At 43.8% G+C, this 14873-nt stretch overlaps 1 protein-coding gene across 2 annotated transcripts in view; it reads right to left on the bottom strand.

Moving 5' to 3' along the window:
- PKN2 (protein kinase N2) overlaps nt 1-14873 on the bottom strand; it is a 163625-nt gene that overhangs the window by 19003 nt on the left and 129749 nt on the right. Inside the window, exons 8-15 of one of the 2 annotated variants that reach the window (XM_038744722.1) lie at nt 14707-14816; nt 11138-11281; nt 10920-10995; nt 10429-10603; nt 9521-9650; nt 8465-8598; nt 8288-8363; nt 8116-8207 (exon numbers count right to left, since the gene is read on the bottom strand). In XM_038744722.1, the coding sequence (XP_038600650.1) occupies nt 8116-8207; nt 8288-8363; nt 8465-8598; nt 9521-9650; nt 10429-10603; nt 10920-10995; nt 11138-11281; nt 14707-14816 (937 nt within the window). The remainder of the gene's footprint in view (nt 1-8115; nt 8208-8287; nt 8364-8464; nt 8599-9520; nt 9651-10428; nt 10604-10919; nt 10996-11137; nt 11282-14706; nt 14817-14873) is intronic. The other variant, XM_038744723.1, reaches the window with a different exon arrangement.

Raw genomic sequence — 14873 nt, 5'->3', positions numbered from 1 at the left:
CGCTTAGTGCAGTGTCTGGCACATAGTAATCACTTAATTACCATTAAAAAAAAAATCTGATGATTGAATTTTGTTTCCCGGCCAACTAGACATCTTCGCTGTGATCCCGTGGCTCCAACTGGCTCAAGGGAGAGAGGTTTAATGTTGCAGTTCCTGAAAATTTCACATGCTTAGTAGGAAAATACAGAGTTCCAGAAGGAAGCCCTTGGATTAAGATGATGGGTTTTTAAAAATAATATTACAGACTGATTAAAGACACTCATTTGGTTTTATCTTTCCCTCTAACGATTTAATTGCTACTGGTAGGTGAAAAATATGGGATGATGGGGAGGGTGGGTGTTGTGTACTTAGCTGCAATAGCACAGAGGAGGCAAAAGATTTGCTATTAAAAGTAGAATTAGGTGTACATTATCTTATTGTAGCAAAAATGGGTTTTGGGTTAGATTTAAAATAAGCTGAAACCCAGAAGCCCAGAGTCCTTTTTGCTTCTGCACAAATCACCTTTAATTTTAAGCACAGTTCAATTTCAAAGATTAAGGCACTTATTCAGGCACTTAGATGTCAGGGCTGGTGCCTTTAAAAAAAAATTAAATATTATATCAACATTTTAAGATCTACCTGCTGTGCAGAAACAGCATGCTATTTTTATAGGATATTAATACAGTTGTCAACCGGATTATGTACTAAGACACCTGTTCAGTTTTAAATACTGTCAGTAAATGCAGCTATTATGATATAGTGTCTAAATTTCAGTTAATATCCTCACATTTTAGATGAACTTCTCTTCTCCCTCCTCAGAGTTTACAATCTGTTTTTAATTATGTACACGCTCCAAAGCAGAAAGTCACATTTTAATTGTTTTTAAAGCTTTAGGCTTGCGTGGGAGTTCATTTTTTAATTTTGGCAGAAAAATGCTGCAAAACTCAAAAAATTAAGGGGGAAATATATTAAAATGAGATTCAGCCCCGGATCAAAGTGACAGGAAAAATAATAGTTAAGACTCCCACATGAATGTGAACACTGCCAAAGTAAAATGGGGTAAATTTAGGCTTTAAGTGTGAATTTTTCACTTTTACAGTCTATTAGCAGAGACCTGTGCAATACACACAGAATCTCAAACTGGCGGGTCAGTTAATTATGGTACATAATAATGGTAATTATGGCGTGAGAAGCGAGATGGTGTAGTGAATAGAGAATGGGCCTGGGAGTGAGAAGGCGATAGGTTCTAATTCCAGCTCCGCCACTTGTCTGCTGTGCGAACTTGGGCAGGCCACTTCAGTTCTCTATGCCTCAGTTCCCTCATCTATAAAATGGGGATTGAGACTGTGAGCCCCACGGGGGACAGGGATTGTGCCCAACACGACTTCCTTGTATCCACCCCAGCGATTAATACAGTGCCTGGCACACAGTTACCGCTTAACAAATACCAAAATTATTATACCTTAGGCACTGTTCTAAGCCCTGGGGTAGATATTATGAGGTTGGACGCCGTCCCTGTCCCACCTGGGGCTCACGTTCATAAGCACCACTTTTCAGATTCATTCAATCGTATTTATTGAGCGCTTACTGTGTGCAGAGCACTGTACTAAGCGCTTGGGAAGTACAAGTTGGCAACATCTAGAGACGGTCCCTACCCGACAGCGGGCTCACAGTCTAGAAGGGGGAGACAGACAACAAAACAAAAGATATTAACAAAATAAAATAAATAGAATAATGAGGTAACTGAGGTCCAGAGACGTGAAGTGACACGCCCAAGAACACACAGCAGACAAGTGGCGGAGCTGGGATTAGACTCTCAGGCCCGTGCTCTATCCGTTGAGCAGTTTGGGTTTTACCCATCCCCTCTACCCTCCCATACTGTCCCTTAGCAGCAGTTTCTTCTCCTCTTCCTCCTCCTCGTCCAAAGTCTAACCTCCTCACTGGGCCTCGTTCTTGCCTGTCCCGCCGTCGACCCCCGGCCCACGTCCTCCCCCTGGCCCGGAATGCCCTCCTTCTGCCCATCCGCCAAGCTAGCTCTCTTCCTCCCTTCAAAGCCCTACTGAGAGCTCACCTCCTCCAGGAGGCCTTCCCACACTGAGCCCCCTTTTTCCTCTCCGCCTCCCCTCCCCATAGCCCCCCCGCCCTCCCTCTGCTCGTCCCCCTTCCCTTCCCCACAGCACTTGTGTATACTTGTACATATTCATTAGTCTTTATTTTATTAATGATGTGTATATAGCTATAATTCTATTAATTCTGATGGTATTGACACCTGTCTACTACTTTTTTTGGGGGGGGGGTCTGTCTTCCCCTTCTAGACTGTGAGCCTGTTGTTGGGTAAGGACCGTCTCTATATGTTGCCGATTTGTACTTCCCAAGCGCCTAGTACAGTGCTCTGCCCACAGTAAGCGCTCAATAAATACGACTGAATGAATGAATGGTCTCTCTCTGAAGGCCTTGTCCAGTCTCCTCTGTTCACGGCTGCAGCCCGTCTCCAACCTTCTCCAGCCCAGCCTACGAGGCTGTTTCTCCACCGGGCTCACTGGGTTTGAACTCTGGAGGGCCCGGGCTCCAAATCTCCACATCCCAACCAGGGAAGATGGTGTCTGCTACATTGTGGGCAGGGAATGTGTCTGTTGATTGTTGAATTGTACTTTCCCAAACGCTTAGTACAGTGCTCTGCACACAGTAAGTGCTTAATAAATATGACTGAATGAATTGTGTTGTACTCTCCCAATAATAATAATAATGGCATTCGTTACGCGCTTACCATGTGCAAAGCACTGTTCTAAGCACTGGGGGGGGGATACAAGGTGATCAAGTTGTCCCACGCGGGGCTCAAAGTCTTAATCCCCATTTTCCAGATGAGGTAACTGAGGCTCAGAGAAGTGAAGTGACTTGCCCAAGGTCACACAGCAGACGTGTGGCGAAGCCGGGATTCAAACCCCTGTCCCAAGTGCTTAGTACATTGCTCTGCTCAAAGATGATGATCATCATGATGACTGTGGAATTTGCTAAGTGCTTACTACGGTGCCAGGCACTGTACTAAGCACTGGGCTAGATACAAATTAGGTTGGAAACAGTCCCTGTCCCACATAAGGCTCACAGCATTAATCTCCATTTTACAGATGAGGTAACTGAGGCACAGAGAAGTGAAGTGACTTGCCTAAGGTCACCCAGCAGACAAGTGGTGGACCCACAGCCTCTGACCCTCAGGCCTGTGTTCCTATCCCCTAGGCCACGCTGCTTCTGATTCATTCAATCGTATTTATTGAGCGCTTACTGTGTGCACAGCACTGTACTAAGCGCTTGGGAAGTCCAAGTTGGCAACAGATAGAGACGGTCCCTACCCAACAGCGGGCTCACAGTCTAGAAGGGGGAGACAGAGAACAAAATCAAACACATTAACAAAATAAAATAAATAGAATAAATACGTACAAATAGAGTAAAAAATACGTACAAACATATATACATATATACAGGTGCTGCGGGGAGGGGAAGGAGGTCGCCTCTCCTGGCCATTTGTCCCAAGACTTTGGCGGGATTCCAAATTAACTTTGGAGCCCCCAACTAATTCGGGAATGCTGAACACTGGGTGGCAGGGGGAATAATTACAGAATCACTGGGGCTGATGGGCATGGGGTCCTCCCTCCTTTGGAGCATGGTGGGTGGGCTGCCCAGCCAATAAAGAGGCCAGGGGAGCTGGGTCTATCAATCCAAAGTCTAGGAAAATCACGTGTCACAGCGGGAACGAAAACCACGCCATTCACAGACAAATTAATAGCATCATCTGCTCTGTACCGTGTCCTTGGACATTCTGTCCCACTGGGTCGCCAAAGGGGGCTCAGAGAAAGCACCACTCCTCATAGTTATAATTTTTAAAAAATGAAAGTGCTCACTATGTGCCCGACACTGTACTAAGAGCTGGGGCAGATACAAGTTTATCAGGTTGGACCCAGTCCGCGGACTCGCAGTCTTTATCCCCACTTTGCAGATCAGGTAACTGAGGCCCAGAGAGGTGAAGTGACCCACCCAGGGTCGCACAGCTGACAAGTGGCAGAGCCAGAATTAGAACCCAGGGTCCTCTTGATTTCCAGGTCTGTGCTCTATCCGCTAGGCACACCGCTTCCTGGATTCGAATAAATGTACAAATACCCTCAACCCCTCCCCTCTAATGATCTATCTGGGTTCTTCCATCATTGAACTTTACCAAACCCTCTTGAACCTATTGAGATCACCGGCCTTCTCAATTACCATGCTAACAAAGTCCATACGTTTACCACCCAGGGTGTGGAGAAATGCTTCCATATTTCGCTCCGCTGCCTGGATCTGCACACAGTAAGCGCTCAATAAATACGACAATGAAGTGCTGCTATTGCAGCAAAGGGACTGCTCTAAAGTGCTCCGGAAAGTTTCAATAAACTTTGCACTCTGATTTTCAGCTCCTTCTGTTCAGCTACTCTTGCCTGAGGAGAACATATCTGCTGTCTGAAGTCAGGGCCCTTCAAACCGGGTGCCCACAACCCATACCTGCCTCAACAGCAACGGGCCCTTACTCATCAATCAATCAATCAATCGTATTTATTGAGCGCTTACTGTGTGCAGAGCACTGTACTAAGCGCTTGGGAAGTCCAAGTTCGCAACATATAGAGACAGTCCCTACCCAACAGTGGGCTCACAGTCTAAAAGGGGGAGACAGAGAACAAAACCAAACATACTACCAAAATAAAATAAATAGAATAGATATGTACAAGCAAAATAAATAAATGGGATTCTAGGAAAATCACGTGTCACAGCGGGAATGATCCTCATGGGATTCTAACTCCATTTTCTAATCCCGGGCCCGCTTAAGATTCTAGTAAGACACTAATGCTAGGAAAAATCCAGGGAAAGCATGGAAGAGGCAGACCAGCAGCTAGACGGACAGAGACCGTAATGATAATAACGGAAGAACCAGATTATGGCAGAGAACAGGACTTTCTGGAGAAAGTACATCCACGGAGTCGCTATGGACCGGAAACGACTCGGCGGCACTTGATAATAAAAACGCGCCTAGGTTTGGCTGCCTGGTTTAGCCACTGAGCTGTTGCAACACGGCCGAACGAGTCGAATGGGAAGATCTGCAAGCCGTTATGACGGGGTGGTTGGTTATCCTTGTTCGGCTGCTCCCTGTTAGATCTATGCCTGGGTCACAGCTTTTGTGATTCCAGCTGCTAATGTGCAAAAAAGGACATTCCCTCGTTCTGTACGGGAACCGCAGTGAACCAAAAGCAGCTGAATATGCTTTTCCACTGAGAAAGTTCAAGTTAGATACTGTGCATCTATCCAGTAGGGGGAACAGCAGCTTCACTCTTAGCTCCTCGCAGACTTCCAGATTATGGATACCCTCCCTTTTCGCGCAACGGGTCTCATCCCCCCCATCGCTCAAAACACGCCCGTGAACTTTAATAATGATCCCGGGAAGCATCATTTTATTAATATCGAATGAATGCTCCACATTTTCTAAATGTGAAAAAGTTTGAGGACCGTCAGAACGAGTCTTCACTGTAATGAGAAACCCACGGTGGATGACACCTGAGGGGGAGTCAGTCAGGGTAAACGGTTCCATCAACCTCACCGTGCGCTTGACAGGTGCTCGCAGCACTCGAAGTACTAACGCTATTCCTCGTCTATGAAAAAGCGTTGCCATGTGAGCCCACTGTTGGGTAGGGACTGTCTCTATATGTTGCCAATTTGTACTTCCCAAGCGCTTAGTACAGTGCTCTGCACATAGTGAGCGCTCAATAAATACGATTGATGATGATGATGATTCAGATGGGACAGTGACCAAAGCCGGCTGTAGCTAAAAGGTGCCGAACTCAGTGGAGATGAAGGTAAAGCTTTTAGCCAGTTTTCCTGGACGACGTGCATAATAAGCCTGCCACTCTCTTCTTCTGAATTAATGGGAAACTTTAATGGAAATGCTTTGATTATAACATAATTTCCTCCAACAGATCTGTTCTGTGAAAAAGGGCTTAAAGTTGGAGCAGAAACGGAAGAAGCAGTATGGCCTAGAGGAGAGACTCCAGGACTGGGAGCCACAAGGACATGGGTTCTGGGCCCGGCTCCGCTGCCTGTCCGCCCCGTGACCTTGGGCAAGTCACTTAACTTCTCTATGCCTCAGTTACCTCCTCCGTAAAATGGGGATTGTCAGACTGTGAGCTCCATGTGGGACAGGGACTTTGCCCAACCCGGTTACTATATATCTACTCCCAAGCGCTTGGTACAGTGTTCTGCACACAGTAAGCGCTCAATAAATACAACTGAATGAATGAATGAAGCTACTCCAGCGCTCAGAACAGTGGCTGGCACATAGTAGGCGCTTAAATACCATAAACAAACGAAAAAACTGGACTGTTCATTTTATTTAGAGCACCATTTTCAGGCATCTAGTGTGGCAAGCTGGCATGAAAGGCTTCTCTAGACTGAAACTCACTGTGGGCAGGGAATGTGTCCGTTTATTGTTGTACTGTACTCTCTCAAGTGCTTAGTACAGTGCTCTGCATACACTAAGCGCTCAATAAATACGGCTGATTGACTCAACTGACTGAGTGAGCTTTCAGTCACCATACATACACCGTACACCATACAGTCGGGAAGCAGCGTGGCTCAGTGGAAAGAGCAGGGGCTTTGGAGTCCGAGGTCAGGGGTTCAAATCCTGGCTCCGCCACTCGTCAGCTGTGTGACTTTAGGCAAGTCACTTCACTTCTCTGTGCCTCACTTCCCTCATCTGTAAAATGGGGATTAAGACTGTGAGCCCCCCGTGGGACAACCTGATCACCTTGTAACCTCCCCAGCGCTTAGAACAGTGCTTTGCACACAGTAAGCGCTTAATAAATGCCATTATTATCATCATCAATCGTATTTATTGAGCGCTTACTACCATCATCAATCGTATTTACTGAGCGCTTACTATGTGCAGAGCACTGTACTAAGCGCTTGGGAAGTACAAATTGGCAACATATAGAGACAGTCCCTACCCAACAGTGGGCTCACAGTCTAATTATTATTATTATTATTATTATTATTATTATTATTGTTATTATTATTATTATAATACATCTTCAGAACCCAGGAAGCCATTTACTTTGATGAGTGTGATGACCAACAGTGAAGGCGAGAGAATAAAGAACAGAGAAGGGAAGCAAATGCAGATGCAGTGAGATGTAGGGGAAAGAGCCTGGGGCCGAGTCCAGGCCCAGCTAAGCCACTGGCCTGCCCTACCATCTCGGCCCACTCACTTTACCTCTTTCGGCCTCAGTGTGCTCATCTGTACAATGGAAGTAACTTCTTAGACTGTCTTCCCATTTGGGATCCGGGTGGTGTCCCTTTTACCCGCCCAGGCTTCACATATAGAAAGGTTTGTATTCCGTGATGATTATTGAATAAAAACGAGTGCAAAGAGAACATGTAAGAGGGAAGAGGATTTTCAACTCGAGATGCTGGCATTATTCTCCCCTGTCTTCATGGGCCTCCGCTGATGGAGGGGGATGACGACACGCGAGCCACGGAAGGAGGGGCCCAGGAAACAGAACAGGCAGCTACACAGACGCTGAAGAACCATTTCTTCAGCCATTTAGTCGCCTTCCCAACGGCATCCCTCCAAAAGATGCCTGCTCTCCTGCATTCCTCCAGGAAATTTCATTACATTTCCATATTTATTTATTTTACTTGTACATATCTATTCTATTTATTTTATTTTGTTAGTACGTTTGGTTTTGTTCTCTGTCTCCCCCTTTTAGACTGTGAGCCCACTGTTGGGTAAGGACTGTCTCTATATGTTGCCAACTTGTACTTCCCAAGCGCTTAGTACAGTGCTCTGCACACAGTAAGCGCTCAATCAATACGATTGATTGATTGCCCAAAATTATCAACGAAACAATGGTACCGACTGAGTGCTTATTATATTCAGAACACTGAACTAAGCGTTGGGAGAGAACAGCCCACAACAAACTGGATTAATGAGCACTTAAAAGCATAAATTAGGATCTGATTATCTCACATCTACCCTAGCGTTAAGAATACTGCTTGACACATAGCAAGCGCTTAACAAATACAATAATAATAATAATGATGGTAACAGTTTTCTTTAACACTAACCTGTCCGCTTCATCTCGAGCAACAATGTCTCCTTTCTTTAAGGCTTTGATAGCAAACATCTCATTTGTGTTTTTGTATTCAGCCAAGAGCACCTGAAATAAGAGGAATATGCTTTATTCCACACCCACATTTGTTCATTTTGCGGTTATTCCCGGGATTTTCAAAAACATACCTTTCCAAAATGTCCTCTCCCCAACACCGCGCAACATCGGAAGTCTTGGAGGCTAAACTGAAACCTCTGCTGAGATCTGAAAGACAGTTAGTAGCGTTTAAAAATATCTGAGCAAGCCCCAAATTTGAATGAACACCCAATCCGGTAGTTCTGTATGTATTTATTAATTTATGTTACCTTCTATCCTCGGGTTCTCGAACAGGATTAAACTCCAGACCTGACTGAGGAATATCAGGTTCATATATTATTTCAGGTTGGGATTTTGGAACAATCTTTCTGCCATTATCAATATCAAAAACAGTTTCTGAATCCTGTGAAACACATTGAGATACATGAAGTTTCATGAAGCTTTTCGCACTTTATGGAGGGAAGAATGGGATCAGAGCAATAGTTCAATATGTACAGCAAATAATAATAATGATGGCATTTATTAAGCACTTACTGTGTGCAAAGCACTGTTCTAAGTGCTGGGGAGGTTACAATAATAATAATAATACTGATGGCATTTATTAAGCACTTACTATGTGCAAAGCACTGTTCTAAGCGCTGGGGAGGTTACAAGGTGAGCAGGTTGTCCCACAGGGGGCTCACAGTCTTCACCCCCATTTTACAGATGAGGTAACTGAGGCACGGAGAAGTTAAGTGACTTGCCCAAAGTCACCCAGCTGACCATTGGCGGAGCCGGGATTTGAACCCATGACCTCTGACTCCAAAGCCGATGCTCTTCTCCACTGAGCCACGCTGCTCCTCAGAAATGTCATAAGTCCCTTGCAATTTTCCACGCCACCCTCTACGAAAACGAGTGGAAATATCTCTACTGGCCGGATGCCGTAGTGGGGCGATAGCTGGTAGAGACACCAGTTTTCCTCGGCCTGGAATCGAATGACATTTCCCCAATCCCACCTCATCACTATCACCACCTTCCTCTCCGCTGCCACCCCCACCTACTGCTAACTGGGCCTGTTGATAATTCAGCTTTTGGGACGCTCAGCTAGTAGCCCATGAGCCTGCCTGGATTAATCAACCATTTCTGCTAACGCTGACAAGCTTTACCCAATGCGGGCACATGTCATTCCGATTCGAAAAATTTCAACTGAATTAGTTGTCAACTACGTCCAATCTGTGATGCCTATTAACTACCCGTACGCTGCCGAGCCGGAAAGGTTTCGAGCGGTACGACGTTATCCCTTCAGTTGGCGAGGAATTGCTGGGGCAATGCTTAAGATGTCTTACCTTAACTGGTGTATCCAAAGCTTTTGATTCAGAGGAAGAGTCATGAATTTCCCCAAGAGAAGATGCACGTGGGGGAGCAGCTGGAGGGTCAGATTCGAGTTCAAAGTCCAATTTAGTTACTGTAGAATCACTTGAGACAAAATAAAGATCACTTACAAAAAGCACGTATCTGAAGGGATTAGATTTTGCTTTTGGTTTAAAAGAATTATGGCTGGCAGTCGATCACTCAATCGCTCAATGGTATTTATTGAGCGCTTACTATGTGCAGAGGACTGTAATAAGCACTCGCGAGAGGGCAATACAACAGAATTAGCAGACATGTTCTCTGCCCATAACGACTTCACAGAATAGAGGGCAGTCGCACTGATTTCAAGAGTCTGTAATTTATTTTAATGTCTGTCTCCTCCCCTAGACTGTGGATGCTCGTTGTGGGCAGGGAAAGTGTCTAAGGACTCCATCGAACTGTTCTCTCCCAGGCCCTTAGTACTGTGTCCTTCACACAGTAAGCGCCCTGTAAATACCATTGACTGACAGATCCGATGAGTTTATAATGGGCTGAACAATAATAATAATAATAATGGTATTTGGTAAGCACTTACTATTTGCTAGCATTGTGCTAAGAGCTGGGGTACATACAAGGTAATCAGGTTGTCCCACGTGGGGCTCACAGCCTTAACCCCCTTTTTACAGATGAGGTCACTGGGGCCCAGAGAAGTGAAGTCACTTGCCCAAAGTCCCACGGCTGACAAGTGGTGGGGCCGGGATTAGAACCCACGACCTCTGACTCCCAAGCCTGGGGTCTTGACACTGAAATGTCTTTCAACAATCTCAGTTTGCCCAATGGTTCCAAATTTCCCCATTTCCGCTTTCTGTCAAGCCCACGTTAGACCCCCCCCCAAGACACACACCTTGCTGGCGCTGCTAATTCGGGAATGCGTACATCAACCACCGGCACAGGAGGAGACACGGGGGCTTGAGGGCTGAAGGTGCCAGAATGATTTACTGTAGGAATAGCTCTTCTCACCAGCCTTCCCCAAGTGGCAATATTAATATTCATTTGAGGAGCTCTGAGAAATGTTTTGCCTGTGGATATTGTGAATAAAGAAAGGAGAGCGCAAGTAATTTCTTTACATATTACCAAAAGCCATAATTAAAAAAATTCATATTCATCAGCTTATAATTCATGAAAAACAAATTAAATGCATCACGTTCTTTGGCGGTTTTTAACTATTCATTACTAAACGGAAAATACCAAAGTGGAAAATACCAATTTTAAACAGTTTAAAAACTAATGCTAAAGACGCGACTATCACTTTTTAACAAGGATTCAGATTTTTCTGTGTTGCAGAGCATCCACATATTCAAAGGGACAAACGTTTGCCACACTGAAACTTTTTACCTTGTTGTTTTGAAAAAATTTTCTTTTGTCTTTGGAGTTTGGGTCTTCTTTCAATAACTGGATTAAAAAAAGTAACCTGCGGTGCAGAAATACAACAGCTTTTTTTAAATGCTGGCACAGGATTCAGTCTATAAAGTTATAGTTCTTACAAATACATTCCGATTCAACTGTGTTTATATGGTTTTAAAAAAAACAAAAAACAAAACCAACTTCCTTACCTCTGCAAATAAAGTACCCTGAGGTTCCAAATAGAGACACATGCCATGTCGCTGGTTGTCTAGAAAATCTTCCAACCGTAGAAACTTCACTGCACAGAGTGATCTCCAATCACGCCAATACACTGAAATTTCTAATTCGCGTGACTGAGACAGGGGAAAAACAAAGAAACCATAAAACTCACATCTGATACAGTTTGCCAACACTTTGAATTTCCAAAATATCAGCAAAAACAAAAAGTCAAAGTTCATAATACAAGGCTCGCGATTTGAATAGTGCAAACCTAGTCATTTTACTACTTATTTTTATTCAGAAGAAATACTTCCCACCCACTGCATCCACTATACCATATGCACATCTCAATTAAAGTACTGGAATGTTTTATTGGTTGGTTTACAAGGCTTTGCAAAGCATCTACAAAAATAGATAAACGATTTGCCCTTTAGGCTCTTCCAAGTAATAAATTACTGCTTTATATAACAATTTGCAGTTTATGAACCAATGAATCTTGCTATATAAGCCCCCAGCTTTAATTTGATTTTCTCCCCACCCCATTTACAATCAATATATCACACTATGAATGCTACATAAAAATCTCTTAGTCTTCATAACGGAACTGGTTAAAGAGCAAAGTGTACCAGTTTTTAAGAAAAGAACAACTCCACCAGCACTGGTGGTGGTGGTGGTGGTGGTGGTCCTGGCATCTCCCCAACGGCAAGCCTTAGGGACCCAATTCACAAGAACGGTGTAGTGAATCGGTTCTTTCGGTGAGCACTGAGGTAGCTGTACACTCCCAAGCGCTCAGTACAGTGCTCACTGATAGTGTGTTGGTGTAAGAGTGGTGCTGTCAGTGCAAAATGGATGGAATTAGCACTTTGACATGCAAACGTCAAGGACAGAAGGGACAGACACTATGCAGAGAGCAGTGAGAGGAGAGGCTGAGGTCGATCCATAAATGGTATTTATTTAGTGCTTACAGTGTGCAGAGCACTGTACTGGGCGCTTGGGAGAAGCTAAAAGTCCCGGAGCAAACTAACAGAGAACTTGGTAAGCAAACGTGGACAACTGGCAATCTATTTCAGTATAACGGGAAGCCTGTAAAATAGTGGGGAACGTGAGATTTCTTTTTAAACCCTATTATGGGACATTTCCTCTTTTTCAAAGATCCTTTCAGGTACAGCTTTAGTGGAGCAAATTGAAGAACTATTTTTACCTTTCTGCTCTTAGTTCCAAAATACTTTCAAAATGGAAAAAAAACCTCCAATGAAAACCTCTTTACATTCTTCAGAACGATGAACTCAATATGACTCTTTAGTGCCAAGCATTACATTAAAAATTATACCTAACCTAAAAAGAAGCAATTTCCATTGCAATTACTGGTTCAATTTTAATTATATAACTCTCCTACTACAGAAATAATTCACTTCACACTTCTCTCTCAAAAGAAGCGTCTCCACAATACCATCTGTTTCCCTGAACTGTTCAATGACAATGGAGGACGCTGGTCTAAGTGATAATCACAGCAGCAAATTTTCTCAAGTACATTGACTTTGAGTTGTTTTTTAAAAAACAATCGTTTGCTTTATTGACGGATTTCTTCCGTTGAAGGCGTAGTGCAAGAAGGAGAGGGCTGGGTCTGGAGACTTGTTTTTATTTGAGCAAGGGCCCAATCCATGAACATGTTGTAGTGAATCGGTTCTTTCAGTGATGTACTTGTACTCTCTCAAGTGCTCAGCAGTGCTCACAGTAACCTCAGTGCCCCAGATAATAATAATAATAATAATGGCATTTATTAAGCACTTACTACGTGCAAAGCACGCTTCTAATTGCTGGGGAGGATACAAGGTGATCAGGTTGTCCCACATGGGGCTCACAGTATTAACCCCCACTTTACAGATGAGGAAACTGAGGACCAGAGAAGTGAAGTGACTTGCCCAAAGTCACACAGCTGACAATTGGCGGAGCTGGGATTTGAACCCATGACCCGACTCCAAAGCCCGGGCTCTTTCCACAGAGCCATGCTGCCCTCTAACAACCCTCTAATCCCCCCCGCTCCCGGCCCCGACCCCCAATAACGGCAAAGTGTAGAAAGGAGGGGTCGGCCGAGGAAGCTCTCTTCTTCCAACACCCTCACAAACCAAACCTTGCTGTGGGGAGGGAGGGACTCATCGAACCCCTACTAGAAGGCAGACAATGGTCAATAGAATTAAAAAACAAAAGTTTCTTGTCCGGGGATAATGCGACAACTGAAAGGTAACAGTCGATTTTTCTTATGAAAGGGAAGCGCACAACGGAAACGTGCGTGGCCGGCAGGAATGTCCCCGAGTGCCCGGCGGTTAGTAGGTATACCGGGGGCTTGACGTAGCTGAATAAGGATATACAGAAAATTAACCTTTTCATCATATATACCTGTATATATGTTTGTACATATTTATTACTCTATTTATTTTACTTGTACATATCTATTCTATTTATTTTATTTTGTTAGTATGTTTGGTTTTGTTTTCTATCTCCCCCTTTTAGACTGTGAGCCCGCTGTTGGGTAGGGACTGCCTCTATATGTTGCCAACTTGTACTTCCCAAGCGCTTAGTACAGTGCTCTGCACACAGTAAGCGCTCAATAAATACGATTGATTGATTGATTGATCAGCAATACCCATCAACTCCACCGAAGGGTGACCTGGCAGACAAAAAAGAATCCTGAGACGAAGAGAGTGACCCTTTTATACTAGTCAACTTAATAAAAATCCAATCATCAAATTTACGGAGCAGAACTTAATGAAAAAGCCGCTGGGGAAAAAACAATGAAAGGGGAAGTCATGTCTAACTGCCCTCCTGGTGTTCTCGGAAGGGGTCACACACATGTGGACTGAGGGGAAATTTATAGGTATAAAATGTTCAGATTTTCAAACAGTGGACAATATTCGATATCAAAGGCATTTAAAACAAACTGGATAATCCTGGATGGTTGGGACTGACTCAAGAATAGGAAGAGTAGGGTGTAGACTGCCATTTTTCTGGGAGAAAGTGTGTTTGCTCAGTGACAGAATTGGCTTTATTTAATGAACTGGAAATACCCAGTGCATTTTTCATCTTGCAGACTAAGATTTTCTGAGACTATCGCATCTCAGAAAGTTAAGACAGGTTTTTTTAGGTTGTTTTTCTTCTATTAAATTTTCCTGATTCTATTATCATTCTTGCTATTTAAGATTACCAAAAGAGTAATTCTGGTATAAACTGTCTCACATTTGAAATGACGATCCATCAGTGCTTGAAAAATATGAAGTGCTCTAGGACAATGTGTCTTTCAATTCCACTAGTGGGTTTTATTTAAGCAAAGACTAGGCATCATCCGATATGTACCAAATTGCATCATTTTGTAATTTAATATTTTCACATTCAATTTTGGGGGCATCTACATAAGAAATAGCTTCGCCCCCACAATTTTCTGCTAGTGAAAATACTGAAAATTCTCAAACAAACCAAATAGGAAAACTAGGAAACAACTGTATTCAAAAACAATTTACCTTGGAAATGACAGATTGTCAAAGTGAAAAGTGTACTGCCTTACCCTATCGAGTTCCAGTGTAAACTTTTGGTCCCAGGACTGATTAGAAATGGGCTTCCAGCTAGTTTGACCAACCACAGTATTGTCCAGCTTCAAAACAGCACACACTTCATCTGTAAGGAAATTACACAAATTCAGGTCCAAAGCCTAAGAGGATTTTCTAAAAACAA

Source organism: Tachyglossus aculeatus, chromosome 4, assembly GCF_015852505.1.
Source record: "Tachyglossus aculeatus isolate mTacAcu1 chromosome 4, mTacAcu1.pri, whole genome shotgun sequence".
Taxonomy (NCBI): Eukaryota; Metazoa; Chordata; class Mammalia; order Monotremata; family Tachyglossidae; genus Tachyglossus; species Tachyglossus aculeatus.
The sequence above is the reverse complement of the archived record's forward strand: the minus strand, read 5'-3'. Positions and strand labels throughout refer to the sequence as shown.